This window comes from Rhincodon typus, chromosome 14 (genome assembly GCF_021869965.1).
Source record: "Rhincodon typus isolate 14 chromosome 14, sRhiTyp1.1, whole genome shotgun sequence".
NCBI lineage: Eukaryota > Metazoa > Chordata > Chondrichthyes > Orectolobiformes > Rhincodontidae > Rhincodon > Rhincodon typus.
Genome location: NC_063345.1, coordinates 21,045,478 through 21,057,844, shown reverse-complemented (window position 1 = coordinate 21,057,844; position 12,367 = coordinate 21,045,478). Strand labels below are relative to the sequence as shown.

General features: G+C 41.2%; 2 protein-coding genes across 2 annotated transcripts in view; both read left to right on the top strand.

Annotated features, from left to right (window-relative positions):
* LOC109936583 (transforming growth factor beta activator LRRC32-like) overlaps positions 1–12,367 on the top strand; it is a 267,744-nt gene that overhangs the window by 136,967 nt on the left and 118,410 nt on the right. The window lies entirely within an intron of this gene.
* LOC109931641 (retinal guanylyl cyclase 2-like) overlaps positions 1–12,367 on the top strand; it is a 48,901-nt gene that overhangs the window by 7,592 nt on the left and 28,942 nt on the right. Inside the window, 5 exon segments of the mRNA XM_048605461.1 lie at positions 560–644; positions 3,287–3,387; positions 3,571–3,698; positions 7,738–7,818; positions 11,751–11,927. Coding sequence (XP_048461418.1) covers positions 560–644; positions 3,287–3,387; positions 3,571–3,698; positions 7,738–7,818; positions 11,751–11,927 — 572 coding nt within the window.

The following is a 12,367-nucleotide window of genomic DNA, read 5'->3' as shown; positions in this document are numbered from 1 at the left end:
ACAGTGCGAGTGAACAGCGTAAGTGTACACATTAACAGTGCGAGTGAGCAGTTAAATATGAACATTCACTGCCAGTGTGTGAGCTGAGAAAAGGGTACTCTTGAGAAAAGATCATGATGAATTTTTTTCTGTTTGTACACCATCTGTCTTTATAGCTCTCGAATGAAAGTAATAATGTATTGCAAATTTATGTTGGACTGCTGACAGTTTTGTACATTGGGTGTTCAATCAGCACAAACTGAGTTTTTTCACTATTTTACAGCCATCAGCAAGTAATCTTTACACCAATTTAGACTGAGCTTCAATTCAAACATTAACCTCAAAGGTGTAATGTCAGCACACCCACCCTTAACTTTAAAACATAGCCTCAAAGAATACTTTTGAGATGACAAGGTTTCTTTATTCTGTCTCAGTTTAGAACTATGGTCCTGGCTACCAATGTTTAGGATTATGGATGAAGTAGGGTGATGAAAATAAACCACCATAAAATTACAGGATTCAATACTTTTATTTCTCCTTTATTCTATTATCATGTTGTTGTGTTTACTTCTTATTTTAGGAATTGATCCTTTCTTCGCCATAACAGTGCCATTGATGATCATCTTTGTGGTGCTTTTCAGTGTGGGTCTTGTCTACTGTATAAGGTATAGCATTTGGTGAATTACCCTCAACAGTAGAATGCTTGAGCTCTAAGGTTTAATTAAAAGTTATTCTTAATCTATTGCAAATATTAATGCCTATTTTGGCTATCCCGTGATCTTGAATCAATAGCAGAACTGAGTTGGTGGGAAGTTAAAACCAGGCAGAGCACTTCCTGCTTAGATCCTGATACTAACTCACACAAGCGATCAGACAGTATTGTCACAAACCTGTACAAACGGAGCTATTATTGGGAGACTGAAGCTCCAAAACAGATTTATCCTCGGCTTGAACGAGGAGACTACCATGGTTTTAATGCGCCTTTTTTTTTGCGTCCCACTATAGATCAATTAAAAGGTCTTTTGGCTCAGTGGGTACTACCTCTGGTACCAAGGCAGAAACTCTGGGTTCAGATCACATTTCTGGACATTTTGACCTTGGAGAAAACAGTCATGAAGTGGTTCAACAGGCCTGCTCCTTACAACATTTCTCTCCTATGCCCCACAGATATAAAAGATGACTATGAAGCTACAAAGAAACATGGCCCAATTGATTCATTGACTCAGCAGAGAGGCTGGACCATTTCCCATAACTGATGATTTACAGGATGGTACCTGCTTGGGGTCTTCAGCTCTCTAGTGGTCCATTCAAATGAACCCAAATCCAGTTGCTGTTCAGACTTCCTGACATTACCTCTGGGCAGCTGGCAAGTTCACTTCACCAAATTCAAATCTCTTTCTGGATGCAAATAGGAAATAAACTCCATTATAATATTGTTAACCCCATACCTCAATAATCATGAAACAGTATACAATATCTAACAATCAACTGGATTGCTGCTAACAGTAACACAGAATAAATCTAACATTGCAATAGAGTGATGCTAACTTTAAAGCATAGCATTACTAATACAACAAGGAGCTAACAGAGCGATAAAGTTCCAAAAAGCCATGAGCAGATGAATTGGGAGTATATGTTGGCCACTTGTTCCCTCATGTCTGCTTTGCCATTTAATAAGATCATTCCAGATTTGATGATTACACATTCTCTCCTATCTTCAATAACCTTCTGACCCTTACTTACCAAGAATTTGCCCACATATGGCTAAAAATATTCGAAGACTCTACTCCCACTGTGTGTTGAGGAACACAGTTCCAAGACTCATGACTTTCTGCAAGAAAGAAATTCTTCTTATCTCTTTTAAATGGGTGGCACCTTATGCTGGGAACAATGTCCCCTAATTCTAGATGCTGCTACAAGAGGAAACATTCTTTCCCTGTGCACCCTGTCAAGACTCCTCAGAATCTTATATGCTTTCATCAAACCACCTCTTACTTTTCTAAACTCTAGCAGATACAAGCATACCCTGTCCAACCTTTCCTTATAAGACAATCCGCCCATTCCAGGTATTGGTCTCATAAACTTTCTCTAAACAGCTTCTGCAATATTTACACATTTACATAAAAAGATAATACTGAGCACAGTTCTCCAAATATGGCCTCATCAATGCCCTGTACAGCTGAAGCAAAACCTGTTTACTTTTGTATTTGTTTGCACTCAAAACAAACAATACTAGTCTATTAACTTTCCTAATTGCTTCCTGTTTAGGCACTTTGTGATTCATGCATGAAGACATCTAGATCCCTCTATCTCAGAGCTCTGCAATCCCTCACCATTTAGATAATCGGTGTCAGGATGGCCGAGTGGCCTAAGGCGCCGGACTCAAGGAGTAAAGCCTTTCTGCAGAAAGCTGGATGTTCTGGTCTCCAACTGGAGGCATGGGTTCGAATCTCACTTCTGACACACTTTAGGGTGGCACGGTGGCTCAGTGGTTAGCACTGCTGCCTCACGGTGCCAGGGACCCAGGTTCAATTCTACCCCTGGGCGACTGTCTGTGTGGAGTTTGCATGTTCTCCTCATGTCTGCATGAGTTTCCTCCCACAGTCCAAAGATGTGCAGGCTAGGTGGATTGGCCATGCTCAATTGCCTGCAGCGTTCAGGGATGTGTAGATTAGATGGGTTACAGGGGGAATGTTCTGGAGGGGATGCTCTGAGGGTTGGTGTGGACTTGTTGGGCCGAAGGGCTTGTTTCCACACTGTAGGGATATTATGATGATAATTTAACAAAACCGTTGCATTAAAATACCATCTTTCATAACCTTCCCAAAATGTTTTTGCTTGAAATAATTAAGTACTTCTGAAATCTTCTCTGTTGTGATATAGACTAATGCAATTATACACAGTATGGTCCCACATAGAGCAATGATAAATGAACAGATAATCTGTTTTACTGATAATGGCTGAGGGGTAAGTATTGGCCAGGAGGAACATCCCAAACCATTTTTTGAAAAGTACCATGGGACTTCTTACATGTACCTGAGAGAGCCATGGTTTATCCTGTCTTCCAGAAGACAGCTCCTTTGACCATACAGCAATTTCTTAGTAATGTATGGAAATGAGAGCCTGGATTGTGTGCTCCATTCTGAATGCTTAGCTGGCTGACTTAAAAAGTGAAAGTGCTACCACTGTAACAAGGCTGACACCATAAGGGTGGTGAACAGGCAACAGAAAGCCACTACCATTTGCTGCTAATTTTTTCTTTTGTCTACAGTTTTCCTATGGGCTAATTTCTGATTTTAATTTCCAGACGCAGAATAATTCAAATAAAATTACTGAAGGGTCCTGATAAGATATTACTGACACTCAATGATGTAACATTTATAAACCCACAGCTCAGTAAGAAGGTTGGTAATTTAGCTCAATATTAATTATATTATCATTTATGTATACATGAAAATATATGAAATATCAATCTTAATTTTAAAAAATAGTGAGTTAAATCAGTAGGTCTTCATAACCATGTGTGTGTGCTATCATTTCCAATTGGCTCTAACTTTCTCATATTTCATTTTAAGAAAATCAGTCGTGAAGATAGTCAACTTACTGAAGGGGGACAAAGCCTATCTGAGACCAGAAGTAAAAAATCTCCCATGTGGTCACTCTCAATGAGAAGTCTTACTCCTGCCACTCATGAAAACTCAAACGTAGCAGTTTATGAGGTAATTACTGTGTTTTATATATATGTGTGTATGTGTGTGAATATTTGCATACAATCTTTTAGATGCAGCATATACAATTGTAATGCATAATAACAAAGAAGTTGGCATCAATCTGGTTGCTATTAAATCTTCCAGGATGGCTGAAAAAGGGGTCAAGTATGCCTGGTTAAAAGTAAAAAAAGTCACATTTGGGGCTGATTCTAATTTTATAGTGGGGTTGGGGGCAGGGGGGTGGAGTACATGCCCAGTGTGCCTGTGTCCCATTCAGGAAAAGTGGTAAAAGTAACTAAATAGGGCTTTTATGGTGCATATAGGGGCACAATTTAAAGGCTGGCACAACCTGACTGCTCAATGGAGATGGGAGCTGCTGGCTTCACAAGGTAAATATATTTGAAAACTCTCCTTGTGGGCCAAGAGGAGCAACACCCATCCCTGAGCCTGAACCAAACCCTGGCCAAAGACATTTGTTCCTCTTCTTCACCTTCATCACCCTCCTCCCTGTCCCACTGTGCGCATTCTCTATGATCTTCCCCTCTCTCAATTTCTTGGCTCCAACATGCCCACCACCATCCATCTACCGTTAGAGAGTCATGGTGTGGAGGTGTGGTGTTGGACTGGTGTGGACAAGGTCAGAAATCACACAACACCAGGTTATAGTCCAACAGGTTTATTTGAAAACACAAGCTTTCAGAGCTGCACTCCTTCCTCAGGTGTTAGTGAGAGGGGTAGCATCAGACACAGAATTTATAAGTAAATGATCAAAGGGTCACACCATGATCAGGATGTATTAAGCAAACCTGAGATGCAGTTTAAATCTTCAATCAGTTTGAAGGTTTTAATTGATTAATATGTATATTTAAATCCCAGAATTCCTTACAAGTCACTGTCATGAGAGAACCAAAGGTTTTATCAGTGTAAAGAAGAGGTGACATTTTAGGTTAGACAATGCATGTTAGGTGGGAACCCTTGTTTAGAATCTGTTTGTGTTTTGATTTGGAGTCAGACTGGTTTTATTTCTAAAAATTTATAAAACGCCACATTGACAGACTGTCTACAAATTGTGTGCTTTTTGAACAAAATAGAATGTATACATTAAAACCTTCTACTGATTGAAGATTTAACAGCATCTCAGATTTGTTTAATACATCCTGATCAGTGGTGTGACACCTTGATCTTTTACTTACAAGTTCTGTGCCTGATACTACCTCCCTCACTATCATCTGAAGAAGAGATGAGACTCAGAAAGCTTGCGTTTTCAAATAAGCCTGTTGGCCTATACCCTGGTGCTGTGTGATTTCTGACATTATAGAGTCATAAGGTCATAGAGTCAAAGAGCATGGAAACATACCCTTCAGTCCAACCAGTCCATGCTGGCCATAATCCCAAACTAAACTAGTTCCACCTGCCTGCACTTGGCCCATATCCCTCCAAACATTTCTTATTCATGTACTTATCAAAATGTCTTTTAAACGTTGGAACTGTAGCTACATCCACCACTTTCTCTGGAAGTTCATTTGACACATGAATCGCTATGTAAAAAAATGCCCCTCATGTCTTTTTTTAAGTTTTTCTCCTCACACGTTAAAAATATGCCTTTAGTCTTGAAATTTCCCACCCTAGGGAAAATACACCTGCCATTCACCTTATCGATATTTCTCATGATTTCATAAACTTCTTTAAGGTCACTCCTCAACCTATGTTCTAGTGAAAAAAGTCCCAGCCTATCCAGCCTTTCTTTATAACTCTCCATACCCAGTAAAATCCTGGTAAATCTCTTCTGAACCCTCTCCACCTTAATAATATCCCTCCTATAACAGGGCAACCAGAACTGCACACAATACTCCAGAAAAGGCTTCACCAGCGTCTTGTACATCCTCAACATAATATTCCAACTCCTATACTCAAAGGTCTGAGTAATGAATGAAAGCCTGCTAAACACTTTCTTACTCACCCTATCTTTATGTGATGCAAACTTCAAAGAATCAGATACCAGAACCCCTTGGTCTCTCTGTTCTTCTAATTCTCCTTTTAATTGTATAAGTCCTGCCCCTGTTTGTTGCTGGTATCATGCAATATCTCCTGTTTTGTGCTAGTCGCCTGAGTGTAGCAGGGCCACCTGCTTTGGGTCAATTTGGTTAGCTTACCCGTAAAGGATGAATAAGGACAGCAGGTGCTTTTCTGAAGAAGATCTGTTTCAGTTGATTAAATGTCAGATAAATGAATGAAAATATAAGCAGATTTAAAAATCCCAGAGAAGGAGCTGGCAGGAATTCACATGACAAAACAGAAAGTTTTCAAATGCATAATTGTCTCGTTAATGTCATATTACTGCCAGCAATAGTCTGCTTGCTGGAAAACAGTTTTAATTCTGCCAGTCTACTTAGCTCCTGACGTCATTACAGCGTTGGTCCAAACATGGATGGAAGCACTGAATTACAGAAGTGAGGAGTGAGTGGCAGCACTTGATATCAAGGTTGCATTCAACCAAGTGTGGCATCAAGGAATCTAAGCAACACTGAAGTTAATGAGAATCAGAGAGAAAATAAGTCATACCGAGCAGAAAGTTGGTTGGAGGTCAATCATTTCAATCTCAGGACATTGCTGCAGGAATTTCTCAAGGTAGTGTCCTGGATATAAACATCTTCGCAAACATTAATGACTTTCCTTTCACCATAAGGAAAGAAGTGAGCATGTTCACCCATAATTACACAATGTTCAATACCATTCACGATTCCTCTGATACTAAAGCAGTCTGTGTCCAAATGCAGTAAGATTTAGACAACATTCAGACTTGGGGTGATAAGTAACAAGTAATATTTGTGTCAGACAGGTACTCGGCAATAGCCATCTCCCACAAAAGAGAATCTAACCATTTTCCCCTGACATTCAATGGCCTTGGCATTGTCTGCAAATTCTGCGTTGTGTAACTTACTCCCTGACTCCCCAAAGCCCATCCACAATCTACAAGGCATAAGTCACAGAATTATTGCATCCCTACAGTGTGAAAGCAGGCCGTTTGGCCCATTGAGTCCACACTGATCCTCCAAAGAGCATCCCACCCAGACCCACCCCTTACCCTATCACTGTAATTCTGCCTTCCCGATTGCTAATCCACCTAAACTACACATCCCTGGACACTGTGGGCAATTTAACAGGGCCAATCCACCTAACCTGCACATCTTTGGACTCTGGGAGGAAACCAGAGCACCTGGAGGAAACCCATGCAAACTCAACATAGATAGTCGCCCAAGGGTGGAATCGAACTCAGGTCCCTGGCGTCATGAGGCAGGGCAGCGCTAACCACTAAGCCACCATGCTGCCCCTTAGTCAGGAGTGTGATGGAATACTCCCTCCTTGCCTGGATGAGTGCAGCTCTAACAACACTCAAGAAGCTCGACACCATCCAGGACAAAGCAGCCCACTTACTTGGCACCACATCCACCACCTTCAACATTCACTGCCCTAGCTCTAACACACAGAGGCAGCAGTGTGCACAACCTACAAGATGCATTGTAGTAACTCACCAAGGTTACTTTGACAGAAGCCTCCACCCAGAAGGACAAGGAATGCAGATACATGGGAACATCACCTTCTACAAGTTCCTCTCTAAGCTGTTCATCATCTTGACTTGTGACCATATCATCGTTCCGTTGCTGTTGTGCATCAGAATCCTGGAATTCCTTACCTAACAGAACATAAGAGAGTACCAGCCCTACATGTGCTGCACTAGTTCATGATAGCAGTTCATCCCACTTTCTCAAGAGAAATTTAAGATGGGCAATAAATGCTTGCCCAGCCAGCAAATACCCGCACCAAATGAGAAAATGTAAGAAAAGAAAAAAACATATTTTTGACTTTTATATCGTTACAATTATTTCACAGACATGTATTTGCCAATATTTTTACTAACAGTATCCCTTTAACATGTTTCTGATTGTCATGAGATTGCTTTCTTCTGTTATCGGTAAATGTGACTAGAGCTGTGATAGTTCATCACTAGGATATCACAACTTGAAATAAAAGAATTTCTTTTTTACAGGGTGATTGGGTTTGGTTGAAGAAGTTTCCTTACAAAGAATATGGAAATATTAAGCCAGGCGCAAGTGCCGTGTTTGAAATGGTATGTTTAAGAGGGAACAAAAAACAATCTTTTTGTTTTCATCACATTGTAGATTTGTGATTAGTGAGTTCAGTTTCTGCAAATGGCACTTTTTGAAGAGCTGACAGGGGGATACAAAATGAATATGGGAACAGGAATAGACCATTCAGCTTTTCAAGCAAGTGCCAAAAACCTAAGGAAAGGATTCCTTTTGGTTTGCCTTTAGAGAGATGCCTTTAGTCAATGGAGACAAAGTCTGTATAGTATAGTCAGCCAAGACAATAACTCGAGCCACAGGGGTGGGCTTACTGTTGGTGATGTTATGTGAATGCTTAACATACTTGCACCAATTTCTTTCTCCACCACTTTAACAAAGGGCTTTAAGTCTTTATATGATAAACACTGCTTACAGTTATTTCTACCTTATGATTTCATAGTCCAAGCATTCTCTTTTTACTTCTGAGACACTCCCTCCTTTTTTTACAAAACATTCTCAGAACCCTTGTAACATGATTCTTTTCCTTTAATAAAAATTAGTTGCACAATTAAAATGAAGAGCACAGGAACAGTGGGCTGATTGGTCTCCTTCTGTTCTCTATGGCTCTATTAAAGATAATCCATCACGTTTGTAAAGTCTGAGTTCAAGTCGTGTCATCCTCCAAACAGCTCACCTGGAAGAAAGACTTCCTCACAACTTCATTTAACAATATCTTGAATCCATTTGTAAAGACCAGGTACAGAGGTACCAGGTACAATTTGGCTTTAGTTGCATAGGAACTTGAAATAACTCTATGGAGGCCAATATACCATCACCAAGTCACCCTTTACTTAAGCATGCATAGTAGATGCATTCTGACCAGCTAGCTCAGAGTCAGTCCCCAGAGTAAGAAGGATCCCTGAATCTCCTGTTTATATCTGTCAGCCAGGACTTCCTGATAGGCCCAGGTTAACAACCCCAATCAGGGAACTCATACTCAACAAGATCCACCTGGCCAATCACTACAGAACCCTACTCCAGCCCATCAGATATCTTAATTAAATAGAAAAGTGTGACCCAAAGAAATCCACCAATATATTTGTACTATTTAGTATGACATGTACCAAATTCTGACTGTATTTGTGGATAGAATTTATTTCTAAATAATATATCATTTTATGCAAAGATTTTACGAATTCAAGCATATTAAACTCAGAATATACTCAGAATCAGGAAGTTAAAGCATTCAGCCATTTAACTTTATTTATCATCTCTGTGGTTACAAATTCTTAAAAAATTCACAAGTTTTCTAAATCTGTTAGAAACAAGAGGCTGAATCATGTGTTTCTGGCTAAGTGCAAGTTGTGCCCAGTTTTTTGGAGGATTTTCACCACTAAACCTAGTGAGTTTTCTCATTGTGTCTTACCAAACTCACCTTCATTAAATACCAACCCTCATAACAACTCTTATGTCCAATTCCAGTGCCACCTTACCAGGTGCCATTCCTGGAGAAATTTGCCACTGCTGGAATATTCTGGAATTCACCAGCAGCCCTTGTACCCGTGCCATCTTTTCTAGCTCATTGTGCACCTCGTGAAGCCCTGTCAGTTTGGAGCTGTCTTGCAGAGTTCCTGATATTTGTCCTGGACATGGCAGACAGGGGATACTATCGTACCTCTTTGTGCACAGGGACCTGGCGGTCCTGCTGGATGGGGTTGTGTAGAGTCAGGAATTCCTCTTAGACCCATAGAGTCACATAGTAATACAGCACAGAAACAGGTCCTTCCACCCAACTTGTCCATGAGACCAGGTATCCTAAACTGAAATAGTCCCTTTTGCCTGTGTTTGGCTAATATCCCACTGAACCTTTTCAATCCATGTACCTGTCCAAATGTCTTTTAAATGTTGCCATTGCACCTGCCTCTACCACTTCCTCTGGGAGCTCATTCCATGTAGCGCAAGTGGAAGCTGTGACACCAGACCATGCAAACCTGGTCTGAGATTTCTACCCAGGTTAGAGCAGCTGCAGCCATCTGGAGGAATGCCCAGAGCATAAGAAGAAGGTCAACAATCTTTTCAAGTTCATCAGCGTAAGTGCCACCATCTTCTCACTGATATCTCACACTCACTCTATCTCAGCTACTGTACTTACCTCCCACCAAGCTTCACGCTCTATCATTCTCACTAATGCCTACCAACTTGCTCTTCCTCAACTCCAACACTGGTAATCATACACACCCTCTATGCTGCCTATTCATTCACTCAGGACACCTCCCATCATGACAGAAATTAACTGTGGTACCATTCACTTTCATCTCCTGTAATACCTGCCTGCTTCTCATTCCAGGAGGAAAGTGGCCTCCAGTAGGCGAGAACGAGTTAATGTGGGTAGTGAGCAATGTTCCCTCTAAGCTACACAACTGGTCCAATGTTCTGCATATGGCGATCGGCGTCAGTGCTGATCACAATATCGTCTTCCGAATTCAAAAGTTGCTGCTGTGCATGGGCCTCAGAGGCCTGCACAACTGATAAGAAAATTATAGGGAATACTGGTAGGGAGCTGCCCAACACTTGGCTCGGCTCTTATGTGGAAAGCATCCTGACTCCAACTGCCACAAATGGCAGACCGAGCATGTCCAAGGCCCTACACTGCTATCAGAATCTACGCTTGACTTATTGTGTTGGGATCCCTGTTCAAAGGTCCCTTGTACAAAGTGAGATACGGTTATGACTATGACAAGCTTTCTGCCTTTGTATCTGCACTAAATGCCATGGCAAGACAAAAGTAATATGAGCCCGGTAGCTCTCTCTGAGGGGCCAAAGCACACAAAGGCAAGGTGAGTCAAAGCAAGGCAGAGCAGGGATGCCGTGAGCCACCAGGTGAGTTCAGAGTGAGTGAGAAATCTGACAGTGAATAAAGAGTCTGGAGACGCAGACCGGTCCAGCCCATGAGCTGGGTACGTGTTCCTGAGTACACAGTGTCCTTTACAATTTTAGTTGCTGGTGTAACCTGAGGTGCAACAGAAGCATACAGAAATTCCTTGGAGATGTGCCTTGAGGCTCTTAGAGGTTGGTATACATTGAATGCCAACATCCATGGATGTGGTGTACATGTGGCTGGTGCCCATGGATAAAGCCCTGAGACGTTGGTGTCTAGTATCTAGTATCTTTGGAGCAAGTGGTGAGCTGAAGTGGTCAGGTACCCACTCTGATTTCCATGTTGAAATTTCTCAATATCTATTGTTTGGAGCATTATTTTTGCAGACGAACCTTAATGAAAGTCAATGATCCAGATGCCATAAGACCATAAGACATAGGAGCAGAAATTAGGCCATTCGGCCCTTCGAGTCTGCTCCGCCATTCAATCCTGGTTGATAAGTTCCTCAACCCCATTCTCCTGCTTTCTCCCCGTAACGCTTGATCCCCTTGATAATCAAGAACCTATCTATATCAGTCTTAAATGTATTCAATGGCCTGGTCTCCACAGCCTTCTGTGGTAGTGAATTCCATAGATTTACCACTCTCTGGCTGAAGAAGTTCCTCCTTATCTCCATTCTAAAAGGTCTTCCCTTTACTTTAAGGCTGTACCCTCGGGTCCTAGTCTCTCCTACCAATGGAAACATCTTCCCAACATCCACTCTGTCCAGGCCATTTATTATTCTGTCAGTTTCAATTAGATCCCTCCACATCCTTCTAAACTCCAATGAGTATAGTCCCAGAGTCCTCAGACATTTCTCAAATGTTAAGTTTTCAATTCCTGGGGCCATTCTCGTGAACCTCCTCTGAACCCACTACAGGGCCAGTACATCCTTCCTGAGATATGGGGCCCAAAATGGCAAACAATACTCCAAATGCCTGGTTTTCTCGTTCAGCAAAGTGATTATTGTGAACACGTACATTATTTCAAATCACTTTTTATTTATCTAAATCTATCTTTCCTATGGGCACACCGATTTTTTGATTATCATTGACTTAGGTGAAAGATTTTCGACATGAAAACATAAACATTTTCCTTGGATTCTTCTTTGACTGTGGGATGCTTGCTATTGTGACTGAGTTCTGTACCCGTGGAAGCCTGCTGGATCTGCTGAGCAATGAGGATGTGAAATTGGACTGGATGTTCAAATCATCACTTCTGCTGGATCTGATCAAGGTTGGTTCTATTCCTGATATTATTGGCACTTCCGTTCCTGTCAACATTGTGGAGATTGTTATCGGTAAACTTTTGCAGCATTGTCTTACAGTAGAGGAAAGGTCAATTTTACATTGTAATAAAGAAATATGCTATTCTTTCTTCCTAATTAATCAGTCGCCAAGAGAGTAAAGGAGGGAATGTCTATCAATGCAACTCACAAAGGCTGTCAGGCACATTGATGCATTTTGGTGGAACTTGCTTAACGATGCCTGAGTATTTTAGCAAATAGATACATAAGGTTCAGATAAAGAAAGGCTTGCATTTCTATTTATGGCTCTTGTCAAGAACAAAAGATTTCATGCAATAACAAGGTGTAGAACTGGATGAACACAGCAGGCCAAGCAGCATCAGAGGAGCAGGAAAGCTGACGTTTTGGGTCTGGACCCTTCTTCAGAAAA